This window comes from Suricata suricatta, chromosome 9 (assembly GCF_006229205.1).
Source record: "Suricata suricatta isolate VVHF042 chromosome 9, meerkat_22Aug2017_6uvM2_HiC, whole genome shotgun sequence".
Lineage (NCBI taxonomy): Eukaryota > Metazoa > Chordata > Mammalia > Carnivora > Herpestidae > Suricata > Suricata suricatta.
Window position 1 is genome coordinate 89,793,360 of NC_043708.1, and position 27,981 is coordinate 89,821,340.

The 27,981-nt window shown below is 43.5% G+C and overlaps 1 protein-coding gene and 1 long non-coding RNA gene across 2 annotated transcripts in view; both read right to left on the bottom strand.

Moving 5' to 3' along the window:
- Positions 1-6,355: 6,355 nt before the first annotated feature.
- Positions 6,356-18,107, bottom strand: LOC115301198. Its single transcript, XR_003913012.1, has 3 exons — positions 17,728-18,107; positions 15,262-15,491; positions 6,356-6,757 (listed from the first exon to the last, which is right to left on the bottom strand). It is a non-coding gene; the product is annotated as an uncharacterized LOC115301198 (long non-coding RNA).
- A 3,449-nt stretch (positions 18,108-21,556) lies between these two features.
- Positions 21,557-27,981, bottom strand: part of TNFAIP8L3 (TNF alpha induced protein 8 like 3) — a 34,525-nt gene continuing 28,100 nt past the window's right edge. Inside the window, exon 2 of the mRNA XM_029950897.1 lies at positions 21,557-23,052. Within this exon, the coding sequence (XP_029806757.1) occupies positions 22,490-23,052 (563 nt within the window). The 3' untranslated portion in view covers positions 21,557-22,489. The remainder of the gene's footprint in view (positions 23,053-27,981) is intronic.

The window sequence follows — 27,981 nt, forward strand, 5'->3', positions numbered from 1 at the left end:
AGTGCAGGCGGTGGCAGGTGTGACTCTGGGGGAAGGTAAAGGGCAGACAGCAAAGCCTTAAGAGCAGGTAAAGGAAGAAGGAGCAGGCCCCCACCAGAGTAGCCCCTGTGGAGGCGGGCGGATCGGGCTTGGGGGGAGCGTGGGGCCCCGAGGAAGGGGCCTTCTGAAGAGAGGGCAGGTAGAAGCAGTTACCTAGTGCCACTGTGCCAAGCGTGTCCGCACAGCACGTGCTCTGCAGAGGGACACCATTGAAACAGTAACCTGCTCTCCTCTACCAAAAACAGTTGTGCTGAAAATGCAGTATTGTGTTTTTTTCCTTTATTTTGTTTCATGTCAGTAATATTGTAAAATATTGAGTTGTCTTCTTTTTTATGGATAAATGTGGTCTTTGTCTTATAATTGTGAGCCACTGAAAGTGCACTGAACCTATTCACATGTCTTTAAGGTGTTTTGCTGCATTAAAATTTTGGGAGGGGAAAATGCAAGTGAGAATAACAGCCTAGTAGGCATTAATGATTTTATTTTGGAGTTGAATTCTGTAATTTGAAAAAAAATTCAGCTAAATATGTAATAAATACAAAGTGATCTATTTTGTTCTTTGGTCTGTGTGTTCTTTATTATCCAAATAGCTGACTAATAAGTAATACTATTCAGTAATTTGGTAGGGTTAGTGCAAAGGAGCAGAAGCAACTTGAATGGGATGAAAAGAGTGACTTACTCATTGCCTCAGCGAATCTGGCCTCACTGATTAAAAGTAAAGATACTGCTGTCTCTGTGTGACATTCTGTGAGAACTTTGTGGGCTTCAGATAGATTAGAGCATGGATTCATTCTCAGGCGCATGTCCATATCCCCTGCTTTTTATCCTAGCCTGACCAGAGCATTCAGAGCAGTGCTTTGTTTCCACGGTGCTCTCTTCTTACAGCTACCTCAAGATGCAAGAAACAGTACGTCGAATGGTGACTTAGTGACCAAATACTCTGAGTCTCTGTCTCTATGTGTGTATCCTAAAACACAAAGCTAAATCAGAAATGGCATTTAAATCTCACGGATTTATGCCAACTATTGGCTATAATGTGTGGCAGGCAGAAAGTTCTGAGGCTTGAAGCCCCATCTTGGGACACTGAAGGTAAAGGAGTTTTAAATGCATACCCACTGCAGTGATTGACAGGAAGGGACTCTTAAAGGGACGGTGGCCTGCTGCCAAACCTGGGGGTCAGGGTTAATGAGTGTATGGAAGTTACTTGTTTTATGTGTGTGCATAATGAAAGGCTATGAGCTTTTTATGGTTAAGAACCATGCATATATTCTATGTTCCTTTGCGTGATGCATAATAGTCACTCAGTAATAGGGTCTCAGCTTACTGAATGAATGTCTAAAAAGACTTGTCCCCTCAAAGTAAATAGTCTGAGACCAGGTAATATCCAGGGACTGACTTTAGCAATCCTGTGGCTCTCCTCGAAGTAAAAAAAAAAGTGATCAGATGTAGTTTCTAGATATAAGTGAGCAGAAAGGGGTTCTGGTGAAAATAGCTTGTGCCAGTTTCTACCAGGTTGAAGAGAGGAAGCATGACTGCTTGATGAGACCTTCACCAGCCTGAAGGTTAAGTCGTATGAGGAGCTGCCATGCCATTTAAGAGATCTCTCTGCAGATACAGTGTGATTACAGATAGATACTATGACTTGGAGGAGGAGGATCTTTCTGTGTTATGGCAGATGTTCATGAAGTTTTAGTGATCTAAAAGAACTGATTTTAGGACAGAAAGCAGTAGACATTTAATCAGTGAAGTTAAAGATAGAGAATTAATGAATGTGGTAAGGCAGATTTACTAGCAAGCTAGCATTACATATTTCTTCAGAAGAAGGAGCACTGTGATAATGGGACAGGGACAGGGACAGTTATACATTTATAAGGCCACCAGCATCAGGAAAGTTGGGAAAGAACAGTTCTGAATACAGCAGGAAGCAGAATTACTTAAAAGGAAATGTGTTTCATATGCATCATGTGGGAAACTTTATGATAGGTGCATGGATCCAAGACAGGAAGGTACCCAAAAGATGGGTCCAGAGAGTCCTGAGAACTTAGACATTGTGAGATACAGGAAGGATGGGCTTGGGCATGGGGGAAAGATAGATGATGTCAAACACCATGAGTTTCCTAGAGCATCTGTAATGCTGTAGATGTAGTGAGTTCTTTTAAGTGGTTGCAGCTAGATTGCAGGCTTCTTTCCAAGAGAGGAATCAATTTTCTTAGTTATTTTAAACTATTTTCCTAAGTGGATGAGTACTTTTCCTTCCCTAAAACACACTGCCGATACCACTAAATAGCTGACCTTAGGAAGTTTTTCCCTAATGAGGTCTGGCAGGACATGTGCCGAATGGATGGAGACGAGAGCTCAGAGATGTTTTTGTATTTCGGTAAGAGAAAAGTACTTGGAAATCTGTTTAATTGCACAACTCCATCCTTTATATTGTGTGAAAAGTAGGAAGTAACAGAAGCAAGGTGTGATACATTCCTAGGGAGAAGTGTTTGGTCTGAACTGCTACTATGTAATTTAATGAAGTTGAGGGCAAAACCAGTGACTGAAACAAGCCAGTCCCCACTGATGATCAAGGTATAAGACCTGATAGATCAAGGTTAAGAATTCATTTTTTCATCTAGTTGACTGATTAGTAGTTGTTGGGGTTAAACAGAAGAGTTATGGTGTGCTATGGGAAAAATGAAATGATATGGACACAAATATTGGACCAGTCTTCATCTACAGGAGTGATAAGTGTCTTTTGTTATTCATAAACAGCCTTTCTGAGCACATCCGAGTTCATACTCATGAAGTGACTTACAGTGGCATCTCTACAGAGCCTCAGGTCAGGGCTGGTCACCAGAAAGACCCAAGTTGGAACTTTCAGCTCTGCTCACCTATCTCTGAGAAGGAAAAAGGGAGAGGCAGGGCGGCTGGAGATTAAGTTCTAGAAAAACTCTTGAGTAGGATTGATGGACTTCCATGTGGGTGAGGCACCCCAGTTCCTGTGCTTAGGACCCTTTTGGACTTTGCTGATTTACTTCTTCATCTGGCTGTTCTTGAAATGTGGCCAGTCAGAACTGAGATGAGTTCTAAGTATAAAATTGAGATGTGTTTTAAGTATAAAATTGGATTTCAAAGACGTCATGCATAAGTAATATATTACTATAAAGTATATTGAAATTGTATTTTAAATATATTAAGCCAAATAAAGTATGTTATCAAAATTAGTTTTACCTGTTTCTTTTTATTTTTAATGTGGCTAGTAGAAAATTTAAACTTTGTGATTACATTATGTTTCTTAGACAGCTCTGTCTTGGATCTAACTTTCAACTAAGATCTCAATTTATAGCCTTATAAAGGGCAAATCTAGAAAAACTGTGATTATTTTATCCCTTGCTTGGTGCTACTTCTGATATTAAATCCATTATTCTTAAACTTTAATGGCAATTCAGAGGGAATTATATCTTCTTAAGATGGAGAATTTTCTTCCACTTCTGGAAGAATTTGATTATTGATTGTCTCTCTTTCCTATGTCTAATTCATCTTTGTCTAAACTATTAATGTGTTCTTCAATTCATGTATAATATTTTTTATTCTCCAGAAGTTCCACTGGATCTTTTATTATATCTTCAATTTCTTCACCATGGTCATGTTTTTGTATTTTTTTCAACATGGAGTGTATTTTTAATAGCTGTTGTCATGTCCTTGTTGGCTTCTTCTGGCATCTTTGTCATTTCTCTGTCTCTTTCTCTAAAATAAAAAAATAGAGTGAGTGGGGGTGTGGGAAAATAGGTTCTATTTACATAAATGGATTAGAAAAAAATCTTAGGCCGGAAAGCTGCCACCATGGGACAAAGGTGCCTGAGGTTAGCTATCGAGATATTATTGCAGTGGGATCATGAGTAACTTGTTACAGCACCTGCAAGAAATTACATTCATCTGACGCCAATATCACAAACTCCACTTGCGCCCCAGACTCTTTGCTTCTTACACACACAAGTTAATGATTACTATCTGATTGTTCTCTTCATGTTCATCACATGTGTAAGATCTTGTTTTCTTCACGTTCACCATGTGGGTAATATCTTGTGAGCTCAGTAAATACAGAGACAAAGAGCCTCTTTGCAGCTCTTGTCTCCTCCCGGACATTAGCCTCTCTTGCTGGACGAGAGAGAGCTCCAGACTTATAATCTGTGACACGAGGGAGAGGCCCAGAGGGGCTAGAGCAAGAATCTTAATTAGCCTCCATGCTCAGCATGGAGCCTGATATGGGGCTCAATCCCACAATCCTGGGATTATGACCTGAGTTGAACAGACGCTCAACTGACTGAGCCACCCAAGCTCCCCTCTTTGTTTCTACCAATTGGATTTTCTCCTGGTTATTGGTCATATTTTCCTGCCTTTTTGCATGCCTGGTAATGTTTTACTAGATGCTAGTCATTGTGAATTCTACCTTGTTGGGTGCCAGATTTTACTTTATTCTTTTAAGTTGTGTTGGGGTTCTGGTGCAAAGTTGCTTGGATTCAGTTTGATCCTTTCAACACTGTGTTTAAGATTTATTTTTAATTTTTAATTTTTATTTTAGAGGCAGGGAGGGGCAGAGGGAAAGAGAGAATCTTAAGCAGGGTTCATGCTCAGCATGGGGTTCCATGCAGGGCTATATCCCAGGACCCTGGGGTCATGACCGGAGCCAAAATCAAGGGTAGTTGGTCACTCAGTCAACTGAGCTACCCAGGCCCCCCTTCACTTGCCTTTAAGTTACATTAGGCTGAGTACAGAGCAGTCTCTTTAGACTTAATTTTTCCCCACTAAGGCAACACCTTTCCGAGGATACTACCTCTGTCTCATGAGGGCAATTTGCTGGTAAAAAACAATTTCCATCCCAAATTCTAGCCATCTTGGCTTCTCCTTCCCTATCCTGTGCCCTGGAAACCGCCTCTAGGCAGTAAGCTGGGACTATCACTGGGCATGCCTCATTCTCACCTCCCTTCTCTCCGGGAAATCAGTTTTGTGCTGGCTGGGTTTCAATGCCTAAAAATCATGATTTCATATCATCTTTCCAGTTTCTAGTCCTTGTTTTGGGTCAGAAGAGGTAGAACCATAATTAGGTAATTAGTATGCATTCCTACCCTATTCTAAGAAATCCTGAGGCATTTGATCAAATTCAGTGTAGAATTTGGAAGGAAGAAGCACGTTTCACTCCGTATAGGCATGGAACCAGAACACTCCTCTGAATATTTTAAGTTTGGCCAGGTTATTAAAGATCTTGTACTACCATCAGGGAATGTAATTAGTATTAAGAGGAAGAGCCCCTTACTGTGGCTGCTAAGTGCTGGTTAAGAAAGTGGAGTAGGGGAGAAGAAGATTTAAATCTTGGATCATTGTGAAGCCTCTGAAGACTTGTCAGCAGACAAAGCCAGACAGGCCTGGAGGGCACCAGCCCCGGCCTCCGTCTGGAGCAGCCCCAGGCAGAGAGCCCTGGGGTAGGCCAGCCCAAGCTGACCTCTCCCCAGCCCTGCCAGTGGTATTTGGGAATGTTCTTTCTGGGAGAAAACTGTAGACTTTGAACTGCTGATTTGTCTGCATAGTAGTAGGGGGTTTGGGGGGGTGTGGGAAGGGGAGAGGATCACTGTTTCCGTAGACATTGAACTTCCAAATGAAAATGATAGTTCATGGACTCTCCAAAAGAGTTGCCCCTCCTCCCAGTCTCTTCCTTGGATTTCAAGGACCTTAAGTCAGTGAAGTAGGACATCCCTCAAGAGTTGCCCCTGCAATGCCATGTATCTTATTATTCCTGGCATTTTCCTTTGTTAGACACATACATTGTTTTAATGAAGTGACTCTCAACTAAGTTATTTCTTGGTTTAAGAAGTACTATGACTTGTCAGAGTTTCTTGTGTTGAAGTTACCTACAGAGTCATTGCAGGTGGGTCCTTTGTGCACAGAAGATTAGGAAGGCACCTGCCATCCCTTTTCTAACATCAGGACAGATGTTACAATCGATTGCTCCTGACTCTGGACTCAAGACTCAGCTTCAGAATCCTTCCTACTGTAAAGCACTTCAGGCATCTACTACCAGTTAATCCGAGTTGCCACTCAAAATTAAGTCTATTTGTCCTCTCTGTCTTAAGTAGTATGTACTTGACAATAACCTCTTTCACATTAGGGGATTCCTAGCTTGTAGACTACAAGACCTCTCAGCTTTACCTTGTCATATGATTTATCTCCTATCCACATTGGCTGTCTACCTCTAATTAAATCCAAAAGGTCTTCAAGAAGAAGTACTGTGCCATCACAACAGCACGGTGACATTTATTGAACACCACTGGGTCAGATTGCAAACAGTATTATGTAGTTAATCTCCCGAACCCCTGCGTGTATTTTCCTATTTTACTGATGAAGAAAGGGAGGCTCAGAGAGCTGAAGTGACTTGCCTGGGGTCACAAAATACCTAGCAGCAGTAGATTTAGGACTTTAGGGACTTTCTGATTGTCCTTGAATGTCCTCTGCCTATTTTCTTATTTCCTTTTTCCTTTCTTCTTCCACACCTTGTGGCTTTGGTGAGGAGCAGCTGGCCCCTTGGGAGTTCTGCCAATTAGAGGGTGCCAGAACTTCTGTGAGCAGATTGACAAGCCTGTCACAGGGAGGGATTTTATCTTACTGGAGAGAGACATATTTGGCTTTTCCTTTTCTTGATTACTTGCAGATTTGAAACCGTTCTGAATGTTGAAAGTACCTAGTCAAAAAAAAAAAAAGATTACACTAATTTGCTTTTATTTTGACAATTAGGTCAGTAAATTAAATAATGCTGTGGTTATTTTCTTTAATTGAAGCAGGTAATTATAAAGCCAGAGGAAAGCCATTTTCAACAAGTTAACCATTGATGACTGATACTGTTTTTATTATTTTGTGTTGGAAAACAGTCATCACTGAAAATATGCGATAAGCAGGTTAGTCCAGCACACACATAAAGATACACGGTACATATATAATTTAATTAAATAACCATGTTTGAAGTTACTATTTTATTTATATGGGTGAAAGATCTTTTTAAAAATTAATTATTTCAGCCACGTCAGCTTTTGAGAGGGACCCTCTGAGTATAGTTTCTCAGCGCGGTGTAGTGTAGCATCAGCAGACCGCTAGCTCCCGTCTGCGGTGCTGGGAGCAAGCCCAGGACCGCAGGACCAGCGTTCAGGTGGTGCGAGTCTGGGGACACAGCGGGTGGGCCAGCTGACTGAGGCCTAATGTGAGGCTTTACTAGTTGGTCCAGGAGGCACAGCTGCCAGTCCCAGAAGCGCAGAGTGGAGAGGGGGCAAGCCAGGCTTCGCACGGTTCTCCCCACACCTCACGTTTTCTAGCGATACTATCCCTGAAGGACCGGGGCTGCAGGAACAGAGAACAGCGTTGACAAAAAGTGGTGATCTTTCCTTCTTCCCTTTTTTCCTTCCTTTCTTTCATAGGTCAGTCATGGTGCTAGGTCCTGGAGAATGAGATTGGGCCCTTGCCCTTGAGGAGTTACTGATTTGGGGAACTATCTGGATGGCAGAGTGTAGTGAGGGTGTGGACATAGGTATCTGTAGGAGCTTGCAAGGTGCTCAGAAGGGACCTTCTCCCAGTAAGAGTGGATAGTATCTTGATCCTCAGGGTACAAAGGAACTATTACCTGTTACTCTGGATTATTATTTCTTTAGTTTATTTTTGATAGAGGGAGCAAGAAAACAAACAGGAGGAGCAGAGAGAGAGAGCGGGGAGAGAGAATCCCAACAGGCTCCATGCTGTCAGTGCAAGCTGGATGCAGGGTTCAAACTCATGAACTGTGAGGTCATGATCTGTGCCAAAATCAAGAGTTGGATGCTTAGCTGACTGCTCCACTCTAGATTATTTCTAAATAGGGTGACCATGTAATTTATAGTGGAAACTAAGATAACTTTGAAAGTGAATAGGTGCTTTATATGTAATTAAAATTATAAAATTTTTGACATACTCATTGATCAACAAATTGGCTTATTATATTGGTAGAGTAATAAAAACTTTCTCCAATAAATTTTTGGAAAAATATAAATCTGTTTATTTCAGAGCAAAAATTAATGTGTTGATTATATGATCATTAAAAAAATAACATAAGCATAATTATTTTTTTTGTAACATATTCACATTTCTTAGCCATTCTGTCCCCAAAACATGTCACAGGCATTTTTCTAAAGAACACATTAAAAGATTTATTTTTTTCTTAAAGATGCCTGCAGTCATCATCAGAGTTGCATCTTGTAGTTCATGGGTTTCGAACCCAGAACCTTGAGATCATGATCTGAGCCAAAATCAAGAGTCAGATGCTTAACTGACTGAGCCACCCAGGTGTCCCTTGTCTGGCTTCTTTCACTTAGCTTAATATATTCAAGGTTCCTTCATGTTGTAGCATTTGGCACTACTTCATTCCTTCTTATGGCCAGATAATATCTGATTGTATGGATAGACCACATTTTGTTTCTCCTCTCCAGTTGATAAATATTTAGATTGTTTCACTTTTTGGCTGTTATGAATAATGCTGCTATGAACATTTGTGAATGTTTTTAATGAGATTTTTATGAGAATGTGTTTTCAGTCCTCTTGGGTATATGTCTAGGAGTGGAACTTCTGGGTCATGTGGTAAATCCTTGTTGAACTTTTTGAGGAACTACCACACAGTTTCCCACAGTGGTCGCACCATTTTACATTCCCATCCAGCAATGTGTGAGAGTTGAGGCAGCTCAGGATGGGACACATGACAACTTGAGAAACCACTCTTTACCTAGACAGGTGACAGTGACTGTACCCACTACGTATCTAGCCCTGGTGGCCTCCCTCCAGGGTCAGCCTCCTCTTAAACAGCCATCCAGAAATTCCCCAGAGGAAAGAATACTGTCAAACAAAGTGACTACAGTGAAGGACTCTTCTAAAGCCCTAAAAGCTGCCATTACCCAAAATAGGCATCCAACACGTTCATTTATGACTTGCCATAAATACCAGCACTAGAATATTATCTTCATATGAGGAGTTGATTTCATAGCACTTTAGAAAGTTACAGCATCATAAATAATCTATGAATATGTTATTTCATCTGCTCTCAGAATTTGCTCCAACAGAGTTCTGGCCAATTTTAGAAGTTTCCATGTAAATATATAAATATAACGGTAAGAAGAACATGAAAATTGAACAAAACGAGGCCAAGTATCACATTTAATCCACAAATATTATGAAAGAATATGAAATTGTTTTATGGGTGGCTAAAGTAAGCCTGTTTGTTGGAGAGGAGATGACATGTGTATTGCCACCAGTCCAAAAAGGAAGGATGCCTAATAGGGAAGCAAGCCTCTTTCTTTAGAGCCTCTTTTTCTCTAGTTAATGCTGTACAACATTATAAATGATTTGGTGCTGTCCTAAGCACATTTTTGTATGTATAAATTTATACTGACACTTTGAAGAATAACAAAGGGGAGCCTAGGTGGCTCAGTTGGTTAAGCATCTGACTCTTGATTTTGGCTCAGGTCATGATCTCACGGTTCATGGGTTCGAGCCCCACGTAAGGCTCTGTGCTGGCACATGGACTGTGCTTGATATTCTCTCTCTTTCTGTCTCTCTTCCCCTCCCTTTTTTTTCTCTCTCTCTTAAATAAACATAAAAAATAATTCTTTAAAAAAGAGTAACAGAAAATACTATTTTACAACACTTAATATCCTATGACACATCTGGAAGTGTGCCTTAAGAGAAAATTAATTCTGAAATGGAGTTCATTTCCATCAATTGTCACTAAAAGTGATTCAGGTGATCGAATGAACTGTTTGGGCCTGACTCTATGAAGAAGTTAATTAAGAGCACAATTATGGAAATGGGTTAAAATTATTGATCACTCCAGTTTTCTCAAAACATAGGCCTAGGGTATGATCTATGATTCTTCTTTCCTGGAGTCTGGAATTCTCGCTGCTCTCTTTTCCCAGCTGCTTGAGATTCTCTGGGGGATCTTGATGCCGTTGATTCCCAGATATTCTACAGGTGCGGCGCAGGCGGATTTCAGGCCGAGGCGGTGCAAGCCGAGTGCTCAGGACACACTGGGGCGGGCTTGGCTGCTGTTTGAATGTCCATGTTGTGTGGGTAGGTTGGTGATGGAAGTTAGAACATCACTGCTTTGTGATTTGCTGGCAGCTCCTTCCCTCCATGCTTCTCTCAAAGGCTTCAAGTGGACTCTTTTATTTCGAGGAAGGTAAGGGAGTGGAGGTACTGAGGGACTTGGAGAACACCTGGGGCCAAGAGGAATGCGTGGGTTCGGAAAACTTGGTTCTCCCTCCTCCTAAGACTCCTGTTTATCAGGGTAGTTGGTTTGACCCGGGAGGGCAGGTATGTGCCATATTATCTGCTGCGGAAGGAAGCAGCAACTAAGGGGGATTGAAAAAAAAATCGGATGTTCACTTTAGCATAAAAGAAACACGCTACGTCGTGTATTTCACCATTTCTTTAAATTTATTTTTTTATAACAGTGCAGTTCAAGGACCACTTTGGATAGTGACTACCAGGTGGCCAATCAATACCTTTTAAATGCCCTCTGCTGGAGACTTTTTTCTCAGAGTGAGGTACAGTGAGCTTTTTACAGAACCTGGTGCAACTCAAGGAACCATCTCTGAGATAAACACCCTTATTTGAATGCCACAGACACACTGTTTCCCTAAACAGAGAGACTTGAGGCCTAGCGGTTTTTATGCTGCAGCAAAAGATTTGGGTCAGAACCAAAGTTTTAAAGACTTTATTGAAGAAGTTCAAAGATTCATTGGCCAGCAGCCAAGTGTGGTCTGATTTGTTTGCATTTCCTCTGGGAACTTGCAGGCAAGTGAGGAATTGGCCAGCCACTACCGTGAGGGTCACCCACTCCCCTGTGGGTCTTTTCTTCCTGGCGTTTACAGTGTGGGGGAGGGGAGTCAGGAGGAACCCATTCCCTACAAAGGCCGGGTTTCAGCAGCTCAGTCAAGCTGCAGTTTCCCCTCACATCAACCTGGAATTAATTAGTCCACCAATGAGATCTGTGTCATTCATGGTGAGAGGCAGCGGGAGGAGAGGTGAGATGTGAAATGTCACCACTTCTTAGTGACAGAAGACCTGCTCCAGGCTCGGAGGCGCCAAGCATGTGTGTGCACACCGGCTGATTTTTCTTGTTCACGCTCTTGAAAAGCTCAACATCCACCAAGAATCTTTTAACCATTCTTGTCCCTTAGTTTTGGGAAATTTGTCAACTGGACTGGACTTTAAAAAATGGAAAAAAAATTTTTTTCCTGTGGTTTTGGGAATTTGAAAAGAAGGAGCTTGTGACCCACACATGGGTATGCATATACATGCAGTATGCAGATCCCTCTCCTTTTCTCAGGATTTTGATTACATTGATAGAAAATTGGGCAAAAATGTGAAAAGGTGGAGCCCCTGGGTGGCTCAGGTGAGTGACTGACTCTTGATTTCGGCTCACGTCATGATCTCACAATGGTGAGATAGAGCCCTGTGTTGCTTAAGATTCTCTCTCCCTCTGCTCCTCCCCCACTCTCTCTCTGGAAAAAAAAAAAAAAAAAAAAGAGTGAAAAGATACCTGATTGCAAAAAGGTGAGAAGGAGGAGAAGTTAGATTTGAAGAGGTGGGTCTTTGGTTGTCCTGGACTGATGAATCCAGGAGATTCATTGCTGAGCAGAATTCACAGCCTGGTCTGTAGTCTTAACGTCCATGCAGGTGGTGAAGCCCAAGAGCTGGAGGTCATACATATATAGGCATGATAGGGCACGGGGTAAATAGGCAGGAGACCCAAGAGTGAATGTGCCATTGAGGATGCTGGAAAGATGGAGGAGCGGGAAGCACTGGGAATCTGTCTCCCCACGTAGACAACAATTGCACTGGAAGAGTCTGTATGATCTATTTTTATAATCCTAGAGTCTATTGAATAAGACTATCTTGTAATTCCTGGGGGGGGATATTTGAATGGTTAATTTTGTCAGTTTCAGCTCTTAGTACAGCAGTAGCTACCCTAAATATTCTACAACACACACACACACACACACACACACACCTGTTAGAACTTAGAGTTGAATTCAGCAAAGTAACAGGATGTGAAGTCAACACACGTCAGTTGCCTTTCTTGCTTTCTTGCTTTCTTTCTCTTATTGATTTCAAGTTTTTATTTAAATTCTAGTTAGTTAACATGTATGGAAAAATTGGTTTCAGGTAGAATCAGGTAGTCATTCATCATTTACATATAACACCCAGCGCTCATCACAACAAATGCCCTCCTTAAAACCCATCACCTATTTAACCCAACCCCTGCCCACTTCCCCTCCAGCAACCTCATCAAACTGAGTTTACTCTCCATAGTTAAGAGTATCTTGGGGCACTGGGTAGCTCAGTCACTTAAGCGTCCCTTCGTTTCTGCTTATGTCATGATCTCATGGTTCGTGAGTTTGAGCCCCATGTTCAGCTCTGTGCTGACAGGACGGAGCCTGCTTGGGATTTTCACTCTCTCTCTCTCTCAATAAACAAACAAACACACATAAAAGAAAAAGTATCTTTATGGTTTGTTTCACTCTCTCTTTTTTTCCTTCCCCTATGTTCATCTGTTTGTTTCTTAAATTCTACATATGGATAAAATCATAGCTGCTTTTCTATACACTAACTGAACAATCTGAAAAGGAAATTATGGAAACAATTCTGTTTACAGTAGCACCAAAAAAAGAATAGGAATTAACGAGGTGAAAGACTGCATGAAGACTTTAATAAAGTGCTAATAAAATTAGCTCAAAATGATCAAAGACCTAAATGTAAGACCTAAAACTATAAAATTCTTAGAAGAAACATAGGGCAAAAACTTCAAGACATCGGATTTGGCAATGATGAATGGCATGACACCAAAGGCACAGGCAATAAAAGATGAAATAAACAACTGGATTTAATGAAAATTACAAAAAAATTGTGCATCAAAAACACTATCACCAGGGTCAAAAGGCAACACATAGAATGGGAGAAAATACTCGCAAATCATTTGGTAAGTGGTTAATATCCAAAATATGTAGAGAATTCCTAAAAAAACAACAGTAAAGTCAACCCAATTCAAAAATGCACAAAGGACTTGAATAGACATTTTTTCAAAGATATAAAAATGGCCAATAGGCACAGGAAAGATGCTCAACATCACTAATCACTAAGAAAATGCAAGTCAAAGGTGCCTAGGTGGCTCAGTCAGTTGAGTGTCTGACTTAGGCTCAGGTCATGATCTCGCGGTTCATGAGTATGAGCCCTGGGTTGGGCTCTGTGCTGACAGCTCGGAGCCTGGAGCCTGCTTCAGATTCTGTGTGTGTGTGTATCTCTCTCTGTTCTTCTGCCCATGCTCTGTTCTCTCTCAAAAATAAATAAGCATTTAAAAAATTTTAAAAAAGAAGAAAAGAAAATGCAAGTCAAAACCATCTCACATCCATTAAAAAGGCTACTATCAACACCTCCCCCCCGAAAATAACAAATGTTGTTGAGGATATGGAGGAATTGTGACCCATGTGCACTGTTGGTGGGAATGTAAAATGGTACGGTGGTTGTGGAAAACGGAGTAGTAGTTCTTCAAAAAAATTAAAAGTAGGATTTCTATAAGACCCAGCAATTCCACTTTTGGGTATAAATACAAAATGATTGAAAGCAGGTCTCAAAGAGTATCTGCACCTGTGTTCATAGCACTGTTATTCACAGTGGCTAAATGTGGAAGCAACCAAGTGTCCATAGATGGATGAACAGATAAGCAATATGTGGCATATAGGTATATGATGCAATATTATTCGGTCTTAAAAAGGAAGAAAATTCTAATACATGCTATAACATGGATGCATCTTGAGGACACTATGCTAAGTTGAAGAAGTCACAAAAAGACAAATACTGTATGATTCCTTTTCTACTATGATATACTTAGTCAACATCAAAGAGACAGAAGGTAGAATGATGGTTGCCAAGGGCCAGGGGAGGGGCATGGGGATCTGTTGTTTAATGGGTATAAAGTTCAGCTTTACAAGATGGAAAGGATTCTGTATATGGATTGGGGTGATGGTCGTACAACAATGTGAATATACTTAATATCACTGAACTGTATACTTAAAAATGGTAAAGATGGTAAATTTTATGTTATGTGTATTTTACTATAGTAAAGAATTGGAGGCAAAAAAAGTGAATTTGGCTGCCATGGTGTGGAGAAGCAAGAGGGAAACACACTTTGAATTCTCTGCCCCTGACAATGATGAGGGAAGGGGCCTGCATCTATGTAAGATAGAAGGAAACGGCCCATTGATTTCAGTGAAATCAACTTCATTGATTGAATTTGGGGAATAATCAGGGTATGGCCTCATAATCTGAACCGTCACCTGGTTGGTCTTCCAAAAATGAGCTGCCATTGTCAGATCAGGGCAAGAGGTCGGGGGTAAGCCCTCACTTTTGTAGGGTCTTACTCAATCCCAGCCAGGAAGGGCCTGGTACACCAGTACCTTGGTCCTGCCCTGTGCTAGTGGCCCCAGATTGGGGGTACATGGATTTTGGGGAGGCCTCTCAGTGCTCACCCCCGCAACACAGCTGGGGCCCCCCTCATTCCTTTTTTGCTTCATTGGCTATAGGCTCCCTTTCTGAAAGGAAACCTCCATCTTTCTTCCTCTGGCAAAAAGCCAGCTTCCCTTTGGTGCAAGAGAACCTGGATAGAGAACACTGAAGGGGTTGGGTCACCCTGATCAGCTTGCAATCATTTGGGACTAAATGCCCATGTGCCTGGGAGCCTCTCTCCTGTGTCTCTGTGTGCCCTGTCTCCTTTATTCCTTCCTATCTGGGAGTCCCATGTATGGCTGCTCTGAGCCCATGTCTGACTTTAAGATCATTTCTCCACTAGCTGAAAGAAAGGCAGGTCTTTCTGTTCCTTTACCTCCTGGTTCCAGGAGTAACCCTGCCCCTTCCTGGTGTTTCCAGGTCATTATACATTATTGGAGAGGGGGCCTCAGAAAGAAAAGGGGTTAAGAAAAGGGGCATCTTTAACATGCCCCCAAGGGACACTTATTCTTCCTGAAGCAATTGGACCAAATATAATTATGGAAATTCTATTTCCAGACCAGCATCCCAGGTTATTTTCCTTAAAAGGGAATTTTCAGAGAGCCACCTTAGAAGGTACTTCTTTAATTGAGAGATGAGGAATAGAAAAAACATGGTGAATGTGAAACTCACAGCATGGCCAGGACAGCATGGGCCTCCTCATGCCACCTTCCCCATGGTTCCATGGCTCTCGGCATTGGAGGTAATTGATGGTGTCCACTGCAGTGAAGACAGCTGTCCTTCAGGCAGCCGGTGAGGACAGGGTTTGTGGTAGCCCCAGGGCGATGGAATACATGAGAACAGCAAGTGGGGGGGGGGGCTCATGGACACAAAGGGAGAATGTGATGGACTCAGTTTCAAAGCTGGAAGAGGCAGGAGGTAAAAAGAGTTACATCCTCTGAGAAGCATAGAGATGCAATGAATTTCAAGTTGAGCCCTTCACACTGGGGTCAGCAAACTTTATGTGTCTAAAAATCACCAGGGAATTTGTTCCTAAGCCCCATCCCCAGAGATTTGGCTCAGGTAGTTTTGGGGGAGGGGGTGGATCCCAGGACTGTGCATTTTTAAAGGAACCATTTTCTGTCCCTTGAAATTCCGATGCAGGTGGCTCATGGTCCACACTTTGATGACCAATGCCCCACATGATACTTGAGCTCCTTCTGTCACCCCAGCCCATGGCCAATGCCTCTGCGTCCAGTGATGGGGCAGCAAAATGATGACAGAGCTGCCAATTTTAGGTGCCTCTTACAGTCAGCCTGCCATGCTCACGCTTAGCTGGACCCAGCTGCACACAGAGGCCACCCGTCAAAAGGCTGCTCAGGCTTGTTATCACAAAAACAACACCGATGATGCTTGAGGCTCAACCTAGTTGACAATGAGACTTAGTCTTGATGCCATTGGGATGTACTTGCTCTGATTCTATGACTGTATTGCAAGTGAGAAATTATTGTTGTGAAATTTGGGCAAGGGAAGAGCAACTTTTATATTGCTAGTAAGGCCAGGGTAGGGGAGGGACGTGATAGCTAAAGAGTACCAGGTTTCTTTCTGAGGGGATGAAAATGTTCTAACACTGAGTGTGGTTACGGTTATACGTATCTGTGAATATGCCCCAATCCAATGAATTGTGCACTCTGAATGGATGATAGGATGTTTTATGAATTCTTTCTCAATAAAGCTGTCTAAAGGAAAAGTTTATTACACTGAGGTGCATGAAATATTCTCTCTAAAGATACACATCAAAGATGTCTCAAAGAATGCTATTTATATATACAAATAAAGATAGTGTTATTTCAGTGACACAATGTGTTTCCCACATAAATAGAGGGAAGAAAAGGTCTGAGAATTCCATAGTCTAATTCTTGGGGGAATGGCCTTACTAATATACTTTAAAATTAAAATACTGATTTTAACCTTAATTTAATTTAAAATGCTGATAATTTCCTATGGTATTTGACTCAAATCAGTAATGACTTATTCACGACTTTGCCTATTACCTTGTTATCTCTACAGAGACACATTGCTGTGTGTGATACATCTCAATTTGAAATGTGTGTCTCAGAAGAGGGTTGGTCCTGACATTGCATCCCAGTGGGCCACAGCTAAGCTGGTGACTGACTGGCTTTCTCCCGGGCCCACATGGTTTTGTTCTCTGGTCCTCATGGAGTCTTCATTGTACCCTGAATTTTCTAGCCTAAAGCTTTTCCCTCTGAAATCATGAACTTAGATGTATGATCAAAAGTCTTGAAGGGGATCTTCAAGGGGTTATTTCTCAGTCATTTGACTAATGCATAGTCTCCCTTCTAAGAACCCTACAAGGAAGAAATGCCCAGAGCTTCTCTCCTGTGATACTCAGAACACAGAGCTATGGAACTAGAAGGATTCCTGGAGATCTTGTGCAACCCTGTCTGCATTTATGGCCTGAGAGAGGTAAAGTGCGAGGAAATCACCAGGTAGGCCAGTGAGCTGGGACTTAACCTGACTGATGGCTTAGCCCATGTTCTGTGCTTTGCACTGTCTATGAAAGTGACAGAAGAATCCCCAAAACACCTGTCTCCCCAAAAACCAAACCCACCATCTAGTTCTAAAATCAAGTTGTAGTTGTTTCTGAACCACGAAGTGGGGACAGCCCCATCCCACCACTGAGGGAATAAGACCCTCAGGGAAACACAGCTCTGGGAGATGGAAGGAGCCCAGTCACACAGAGGGGACCAGCTCACAGGCTTCTCCTCCCAAGTGACAGAGCCTGGAAAAGCGCTTTTCTCCTTCCACAACATAACGAATTGCTGCTCCCCGGCTAGCGTCCAGCATTCACTCTGTGCCAAGCTCTGGCATCCATCCAGCCCCCTCCTTGGGAGCCAAACCCTAGACTCTCTTGTTCTAGGAACTGGTCCAGAAGGGTTTTGGCAGTCGGCAAGGAGGATCCTTATACCACAGCCTGGGGGGCCCAGCGGCCCAAGCTCTGGCTGCCGGGGTGGGTGGCCAGGACCCTACTCTGTAGAGACCTGCCCCAGCTCTGCAAAGGAAGGACAAAGGAGGCAAACGATGGGTTAGCAGCAGCACCGAGGGGCTGCTGGAGGTGCAGTGTGAGAGAATGCTTACCCTGGCTGGTTCTTCCTTCTTCTGGGTGAGGAGGAATTCGATGCCACCAGTTCCTGAGAGCCATGTGCCTTATTCTTAAGTTCAGCCAAGGAATTAGCTCCTGGGATCCCAGAACCAGCTGTACTCTTGACACCTGGGATTCTGCATGCTAGGTAATTTGGAACTGGGATAGTGTGTGAGTGGACACAAATAAGTTCTCTTCTTTGCAAGGCTTTCCCTCCATTCCCTTCCTTGGAAGGAGCAGTGCCTGGTGCATCTAGTGATGGCCTCTCTTGTACCTTTGAGTTTCATTATTAGGATTGCCAGGATGGGTTGGTCAATTCTTTGGTTTATGTGTGGTAGATTGTCCTGGCCAGTTCCAAAGGGCATGTGGGAGTCTGCCTCTTTCTGCAGTAGGCCTGTGTGTCCCCCAGATGCTGGCTCATCCCACACCCATTGTGAGTCACCATCAAGGGCAAGGTGACATTCATTCTCTGCAAGTTTGCACTCTCACATGTTGTCTAACATTTCTCAAAATTGACAACCCATGGGCCCTGAAGACTTAACAGATCCACCTAGTTGCAGAAATACATTCAGTTAGGGGCACCAGTGTGGCTCAGTCAGTTAAGCATCAGACTTAGGTCATGATCTCGCAGTTTGTGAGTTCCAGCCCTGCATCGGGCTCTCTGCTGTCAACATAGAGCCTGCTTCAGATACCCGCCTCTCTCTCTGTTCCTCCCCCACTCATGCTCTCTCTTTAAAAAATGAATAAACGTTAAAAAATAATACAGAATACATTCAGTTAATTATTTCACTTGACTAGATCATTCAGCATGAAAGACAGGAAAACTCAGACCCTGAGGCTAGGTGGCATCACCCAGCTATAAAGTTTCATCCCCACAAGGTTCAGAAGGTATTTCTATTGATTATGATCTTTTTTTAAGTTGTCAGAATGAAATAAAAGTCCCAAACTCCCTTTAGAACCTATGGGAGAGCTCTTCTCTTTCCATGGCTACCACCCTCCTTTCCATGCCCCCCACATCCAGAACTCTCAGGGATTCCTAGATGCCATTTTGAGGTACAGGGTTGTAGAAGAGTCTTCCCTTGAACAAAAAAGACTTCCTTCTAAAGAAAGAGCAAGAGGGTGAGCCTGGTTGGTGGCCCCCACAGTACAGTCAGACTAAACAAGGGAAAGCGGCCACCCAATTCTGAGTTGGGAGGGCTTTGGGGGACCCTCTTCTTCAACGCCCTCTGATTCCTGACTCTGCTGTCAACATCCCAGTCCATTAATGGACAGCTCCTGCTGATGCAATGTCTTCACAGCCAAAGCTGGCTGACCTAGAATTTTCACCGGTAAGTTTTGCTCTTGACACCTGAGACCATGTTGAATTAGAAAAAACAAAACAACCCCCAATGAGAGTGGGGCAGAGGACATGCAGGCCTGATGTGTGCTCTCTCTTTTTAAAATGTAAATGAATATAAGAAGTTCATTGAGTAGCCGGCAAATGCACTGATCTGCTTCTGAAAAATGTACAGATGGGGGAGATGGGAGTCGAGGAGAAGCACAGATGGAGAAGTCTTTTCATTTTGATTTGTCACTGAGCAGAGACCTGGAGTTGCTGAGGGTGTCAAGACTCACAGATGCAAACACAGGGAGGAAGGGCGACACAGACAACATGGCAGGCACAGCCGGCAGGAAATGTGTTTCTACAGAAGCACGCAGAAGGACACATAACCAGGGGTGGGCTGGGGATTTCAGCCTAAGTCTGCCGCCCTCCCAGGGGACAGAGCTGAGTGCTCACAGATGGCTGAGGACCGAGCAGTGTTTTCAGATAACAGGCTGACCCTGCCCCCCTCCCCTCTTGAAGAATGAGTGCTGTCTCTGCCCTTGATTTGCTGAACCAGGCCTTGCTCTCTGAACTTCGTGGGGCTTGATCAATTGAGTGATTTTATATTATTGCTTCTCTTGAAATCCTTTTTCTTTTTAGTGCCACCTAAATGCAGATATTCTGACTTTGATTTTGTGTGTTCTCATTATCGCAGATTTAGTAGAGTTCTGAACACAAACATATATGGACAGAGTCCTGTTTTTGAAAGCATCTACCACCTGCTGGTCTCCTTCATATTTTCTTTCCAACCATAACAGTCTTTCAGGGGCAACAGAGCGATGTGGTTAGGGTCCTCAGTGTAAATTAATAATGCTGCCAATTCTTTTTTTGGTCACTAGATTGTTATGTAAAGTATCTGAAATTTGTAAGCTTTCAGCTGGTTGATGAAACTCAATAATCACTTGAGTTTATATGCCAGTGGTATGTTTAAAATGTACACATGGAATTGGTTTTGTCTACTTTTAGAGGCATGTGGGTTACTTGTGCCTGGTTAGCCCAGCCACCCCCCCACGCTCCCCCTCAGCCCCCCTCCCAGCAGCTTCACTGCCCCGCCCCCTCCCATCTACTGCTGATAAGCTTGAGATACACCCAGCTTCACGTGCAGGAGGCAGCCCCTTGGCTGCCTTGGTGAGGAGGTTTAGGGCAGTAGAACATGTTTTGGTCTACCCTCTGCTCTTGTACTTGCCGAGATGTGCTGGTGGAAGTGCTGATCCTTCTCCGGCGAGAACAAGGAGGACCCAGTTTCCTTAGGGACTCTTGGGCTGTCAGAAACTAATGGATGCTAAGGACTGGCTGAGTGGGTAGGTGGGGGGAACCTGGGGACCCTGCCTTCTTCCCTGCTGTGTCTCAGATAAACACAAGATAGTTCCATGCATTCTTTGTGGGTCTGAACTCTCTGGGTGGGTCCACCTACTTAGTGAAAAAAGGACTTGCTTCTAGAGCCATCCCTCAAACTAGAGCGCAGTCCCTAATCAGATGAGTGCACCAAGGCAGGCATTGAAGACCCTGTGTGTGAAAATTCAGCTACCGCTGGGCTGCTTGCTGCCTAGTGGGTAGATGGGAAGGCCTGAACCTGCCGCTGGTGGCTTTCATTGCCAGCATGACCAGCAACCTCCTCAGCCCGGATGTGCACAGGGCATCACCATTCAATCGTCAGGCCTATGAGGAGGGGCTGGGAGCTGACTTAACTGTTCCCTATTCCCTACTGGACACCCTTCCTATGAACTAATCTTGAGTGCTGGTAGCTGAAGAATTTAACTGATGGTTTGCCCTGATGTTGACACAGGAGCCAGTTGAGGCTGAATGGCCACTGTAGGTTCACAGGCTGCCATTTTACACCCTCCCACAAACCATCTCTGGATGGGATGGGCCAAGAGCTGAGCTAATATGGTCTTTTTACAGTATCATGTATAAGAAGCAGAGCGGCATGGAAGGGGATGCAGGGAGAGCAAGTCTCCTAATATGGGATGACATGAGAAGGCAGTAAATACACTGTCCTGATGTTTGTTAAGAATTGATAAAAATATGTCAGAAGCCACAATGTGAAAGTGGGTCTGGGAGATGCTCAGAGAAGGCGGTTGGTCACGTGTCCATGAGCGAGCTGTCTGCACCCCACCCTTCCTGCCTCCCACACTGCCCCTCCAGGTCTGAGTGTGGAGCTCCCTCTTCATTGTCTTTCTTTCAGTCCACTTCTTTTTGAGAGAGAGAGAGATTGAGAGCAAGAGCATGTGCGCAAGTGTGTGCAAGCAAGTGTGCATAGAGAAGGAGGTGGGGAAGAGAATGTTAAGCAGGGTCCAATGCCAAGCTCGATCCTACCCTGGGATCATGACCTGAGCCAAAATCAAGAGTCTGATTCTTAACTGACTGAGCCACCCAGGCGCCCCTCAATCCCATTATTCTTAGCACTGCATCTAACTCCAAGGTATTTTATTTTTGAATCACAACTCTAAAACCTCTTGTTTGAAGGGTAGTTTCAATTTATTCACAAACCAAAGAAAACAGCACAATGTGACTGTGAAAAGCCGAGAGAGACGGATAGGGGTTCATTCTGCCCAGCTCTCCTGTGCTGCTGGGGTAAACCCTCCTACACCTCACATGGTCCCTGGGAAGGGGAAGCCGGTCCTACAGGGAGCACACTTCCCTGCTCCTGGGTTATGAGAGGGAAACTCTCCACACCCCCACCCTGCTGGAAAGAGTCCCTCAGCAGGATCGTAAACCTGCATCTAAGACCTAAAAAACACAGCTCTTGGAAAACATTTTTCCAATTTGCAGCTATGCATCTTCACACCTTTGTACTATTCATCTGTGTTTGAAGCGGCACATCTAGAGACAGACTGTAAACACGGCTCACTAGATGCTATTATTCTTTTCTTCTCTGCTGCTTAATAGTGTAGATCCAGGTTGACCCCTCTCACACCTCAGAGAGAAAATAATAAGAGCTTACATTAGCATTTTCAAAAGCATGAACATACATTGTCTCATTAGAACCTCACAGCAGTCCTGGGAGGTAGGCAGGAGGGCATTGTGGTTCCAGGATCCCAAGGATGGTCGGACTGGTGAAGCTGGGAACCAAATCCACATCCTCCAACTCCTGGTCCAGGGCTCCTTCCATTCCACCAAGATGAACTGAGCTCACCTTGAGGAGCACTGCAGCCTTCTGCTTAGAACAGAGAAATGTCCTTTGGGCTGGCGAACCAAGGTGATTTGAAGAACAGACCTCGTCAGTGAGCTCATGGGATAAACACACCTGAGTGCAATCTGGCATCAATATCAGATGGGTGAGTAGGACAGAATATGGGGGTCTTCAACAAGGGTTTCCGAGTTTCTCTCTTCTAACCTGACCACATTGGGTGCTGTAACTGGAACTCAGCAAAGTCCAGGAGGAGAGAAGGCATTCAGAGGACTTTCTCATCTAGCAATTTATTGATTCCTTCACAAATTCTCTTGAGGTTGGGCCTACAGTCTCCATCCAGACTATAAAGGGTAGAGAGGAACTCCACGTCGGCAAAGTGGTTGAAGACGTGGTTGATGCGCCCGTGGGTCCTGGGTGTCAGGTGTCGCTGCACCAGTTCGTGCACCAGGTCCTTGCACTCATGCAGGAGCTTGGAGAGCACGTTCCTGTCAAAGGTGTACTCCACCTCATAGAAGCTGACAATGGTCATGGCCGTCTGGTTCAGCTTCTTCCTGAGCTTCTCCACGATAACAACCTCCTCCTGGCTGAACTGGTTGTGCCGGTAGAGGATTCCGATTTTGATTGCCACCTTGATCAAGTCTTTCATAATCTTGTGGGCTTCCTTCTTGCTGTGGGTGTGCTCTCTGGTGACTTTGTAGAGCTCATCAAAGATCTCACTGCTGGTGTCATCGATCAACATGTTTGCCACGGTTTTGCTGGCTATTTTGCTTAGGATCTTCTTCTGGGCTTGAAGGGCAAGGCTCTTTGAACTAAAAACATCAGGACCTATAGTAAGGAAAGAAAGAAAAGTTATAGACATATGAGAACCATTAGTGTGTTTCTACAAGTGAAACACACTAATTTGTTCCTAGAGCAAAAACTCGTGCCTTTTATATCCCACAACTCCCTAACCAAACCTCACCAATGCCTGGGATCCCTCCACCATCCTCTCCACATGACATTCTTATTTACCCTCTGGAGCCTTCTATATTTGCACTGTTCCCTCTCTGCAAGTGGTCTGCTTTTGTCCAGGCCAAATTTTTTTAAAAAATATTTACTCATTTCTGAGAATTAGAGTGTGAGGGAGGGAGGTGCAGAGAGAGAAGGAGACACAGAATTTGAAGCAGGCTCCAGGCTCTGAGCTGTCAGCACAGAGCCCACTGCAGGGCTTGAATTCGTGGATCACAAGACCACGACCTGAGTTAAGTTGGACTCTTAACTGCCTGAACCCCCCAGCACCTGGAAATCACACCCTTTTAGACGTACTTCATGCATAATGCTTTCCTGGCCCTATTAGCTCACAGAGAACTTCCACTATCCAGTTCTGCTAATTACTGCTTAATGACAAGAAGCAGTATACCGGCACCATTGCCAGGGCAGACATGGGTATCTGATCATGTAGTCTTTTCGACTGAGTCTCAGAATCCATCTTTCGAGTCTATGGTGTATTATTTTCATGTTTGGTATCTTGGAAATTGATAATGTATCTTATAGTCACTGTTGCCAGGTGGCACTTGTGCTGTGATTGTCATGATATGCACATCAATTTGCGCAATAGGAGCCAGAGGTTTGGGAGAAAAGTCAAGAGCACTCGAAAGAATTCTGCCTCACCAATGCCCTCCACTGGCATAGGGAACAGAAGGGCACTGAGTGAGAAACACACTGACCACAGTAGGTCAAAGATACTTCAGATGAGCAGTACCCTGAATGTGAAGGAGCTTAGGAAAACCAAAGTCAATTTATTTCTCTTATGTTCTACTTTACGAGTGGACGAGAAAAATATATGTTTAAAAAAAACAACAAACTGTGTCTAAGCAAGTCCAAAAAGAATTTTTCAAGAAGTGCAAAATTTCTGAATAAAAAGAAAGCAGTCATTCACAATTTCATTGGCAGCATATTTTTCATTCTTAAGAGCACACGAAACAATTTCTTAAAGTTGACAGCGTCTTACATTTGAAGAAATATTCCATGAAGTCACCAATTAGCTAGAGCTGACATTTGAAACCTGCTGGCCATTACTCTACAGTATGTACGCATATCTTCCCAAGGAGATTCAAGTTGCCTAAGGACTGAGACAATGTCTCCCACAGTACCTAGTTCAGTTCTGTTCACAAGGACGAAATGTTGTCTGCTAAGTAAAATACCAAAGAAACACTGCGGAAGAATAAGGAAGTAGTAAAATACAGTGCAAATTTATACTTTAAAAAATAGTTTTCCTTTGAGAACTGAGGACCCTTAGGATCCATATAGATATTATTATCAGCACCCTGTGGCCATGTGTAAGTGACAGATATGATAAGCAGAGTGGACAGACAGATGGCCATAATGCCAGGTTCTACAGTCCTGGCCTGGCCTCCCCCTCTCATATTCCATGCCCTCTGCCCTCCCTGGACTCATTTTCTCAGTGGACAGTGATTAATACCTGGATGGTCAGGCCTCACAGACAGACCCAATAAACACTCCAACACAATGCAGACAAGGCGTGTGTGCACCTCTGTACCCACATGGCGCCCTCACACTGGCCCAGCCTTGCTCTTTCAGTCCCGGGCTCTTCTGAAACAGCTACGTCTGCTGTTAGACTTCTAGAGGCAGCCCCCTGGGGCACGGCCTGGAGTGGGGTTGCGGTGGCAGGATCAGCAGCAGTAAGGTAGCAGGTGCCACAGGCTTCCTACAGCTCAGGAAGCTCTCTCCCTGAAGTTTGAAACCACAGAGTCTTCAAGCAACTTCATGGTCAAGTGGCTGTGCCATGGGCGGGATTTTCCCTTCAGGCTAGGTGCAAAGGGAACAAACAGCATCTCTTGACTCTTTACCACGAGAAAGCCCAGACTGCCTGATTGATGCCCTCCTAGAGTTTGTCACAGAAAATATTCCTACCTAGTCTGACCACCTACTGTGGTCATCAGACCTTTGTGTGGATAGCTTCTGTTCCCATGAAGGTTGTGAAAAACTATGTACCTCCTTGCATATTTAACTTGGCAGCACGTATTTTGCACCATAAAGTTAAATAGTTATAATTTGTTAATAGGTATGATTTCTATATATTATAGAAGTGATATTTAAAAGTTAGTCTGTTATCATTTTAAAAATATATCCAATATAACCAAAACACTGACAGTGATAGAACATTATGGTCCATTTAAAAGTGACAGGAGCAAGCTCTTCTTTAGAAATATTACATTGTTCTTTTCTCCCCTTGAAATTGTATCTCTTTTCCATGACACCCAGAGAACTTTAAGTTAATATATGTTTTTATGCTTGAAAATGTTTTACTTGATCAATTCGTCATAATTCTCTCTAGCCAAAGGATGCATACAAATTGAAATTTAAATTAAAAGATGACTCTGGTAACCATAAATCTCCAAGTCTCAAAGCATTTCCTCTGGAATGAATTATTTTATCTTAGCGCACAATATGAAATATTAAAATGTTGATAAATGCTAAATATAAAATGAAAATTTTTATTGGAAATGCAGCTTCAAATGAGATTGGTAGGGGGTTGGTTATGGTGTCTTGATTCAGAGCTCCAACCCTGGAGCCTCACATCATTCCTGTGTCTGACCAGGCAGGTTTTGCACCCCAGGGTAATAAATTTGTCCTGATACGATTCTTTATGGGTGTGGACTCTGACGAAATCAGCGGAAAGAAGACCGGTCCACCATGCTTTGATCTCATGTTGTTTGTCAGGCAGGCAAATGTAGAAAAGAGTCTGTACTGAAGTGAGGAAGAGGAATCAGATCCGTAAATCAATTCCCTTGAAGCCGTCCTCGTCTGCATATCACACGGAAAGTCTCTGGCCTCTAGGCAGTATGCACACCAGATTGAATTCTCCCCTGCTGTGAGAGAAGCCGAATTTCATGCAATAAGTGCTCTTTGGGGATAAAGAGTTTCTTTCTGGATCAAGTAAGTTTGGACAATACTGGATTAGGCAATGTTAAACAGATTCTTTTCCTGGGAGATTTAACAATATTTCTTTAACTCTCTGAGAGAGCTAGTTGTGGTAGGCAGAATAATGACACTCCGACTGCCAAAGGTGTCCACATCTCAGTCCCTGGAACTTGTGAATGTGTTACCTTACCCTTACTGTGCAGATGTGATGAAGTTAAGGATTTGGGGATGGAGAAATTACCCAGGATCATCCAGTGAGCCTGATATAATCAACAAGGCTCTTTTTTTTTTTTAATGTCTATTTTTGAGAGAGACAGAGACAGAGCACAAGTGGGGGGAGGGGCGTAGAGAGGGGGAGACTCAGAATCTGAAGCAGGCTGCAGGTTCTGAGCTGTCAGTGCAGAGCTCGATGCTAGGCTTGAACCCATGAATTGTGAGATCATGACCTGAGCTGAAATCAGATGCTTAACTGACTGAGCCACCCAGGGCGCTCTTAATCAGAAGGGTCTTTCAAAGTGAAAGAGGGAGGCAGGAGAGAGTGGGCCAGAGAATGGGATTTAATGGTGGAAATAGAGGGTCATAGTGACGTGATCGCTTGCTTTGAAGATGGAGGAGAGAGTCACCACTGAGGACTGTGGCTGGCTTCTAGAGGCTGGAAAAGAAAAGGGAACAGAGTCTCCCTTTGAGCCCCCAGAAAAAAAATGCAGCCCTGCTGATACACTGACTTTTTGTCCTATAAAGTCCATTTAGGATTTCTGATCTCTAGAGGTAGAAGATGATAAATTTGTGTTGTTTTAAGCCAGAAAGTTTGTGGTAGTTTGTGTTGTTACTGCGGCAGTGACTCAGATGGATAGAAGTAATATAGCACTTCCCAGTTTTATTTGGTCAAGGAATTCTTTCTGTCTTTTGAGTAGAGTGACCAACTGCTCTGGCTTGTCAGGATTGAGGGGTTTTCCTTACAGTCAACTTTCAGCGCTAAAATGAGATACCTTGGGGTAAATTGGTCACCCTATTCCTTTTTTTAATGTTTATTTTTGAGGGGGGGGTAGAGGGGCAGAGAGGGGGAGACACAGAATCCTAAGCAGGCTTCAGGCTCTGAGCTGTCAGCACAGAGCCTGACATGGGGCTTGAAGTCATGGACTGTGAGGTCATGACCTGAGCCGAAGTTGGACGCTCCACCGACTGAGCCACCCAGGTGCCTCAGTCACCCTATTTCTAAACCACTAGTATCATATATCATGGAGTTAAAAATTTAACAAAGATGTAACAAAAAAATTGCAGAGGGTGGCAGAATATGACACATACCTACCATTTAAAATGCTATATCCTCAGCAGGTAAATTGTACACATTTATGTTGCCACATTAACTGATTTACCATCCCTCTTTACTTGCTTTTCAACTCTGTAGTCAGGCTTAACCCTTTTTTGTTCACTCTGGGCAAAGTCCCTCTTGTCCTTTCATTTCTCTGCAGTTACTGAGCACTTACTCTTAGTTTGGCTGTGTATGAAGTGCTACAGGGGAAGTCCCCCCCAAATATGGTCCTGAAGGGATGTGAGACACAGACAAATGAAACAAAATATGGAAATGTGTGAAATAGCCCCAAATGGCATGAGCGAGAACAGCTGGGGGGAAAGCTAAAGGTGGACTTGAATGTGGCTGGAGGAGGATGGCTACGATGTTACAAAGTGGCTACTGAAGTCATAGATACAGGCCAGTAATTTCCCCCAAATCGTAAAGGCTTTGGGTGTCTTTCCTGGTAACTCTTCAGCCCTCTCTGTTGTATAAGAATGTGTTATTTACCTCCAAGGGATTTAGTGTAGAAGCTTCCA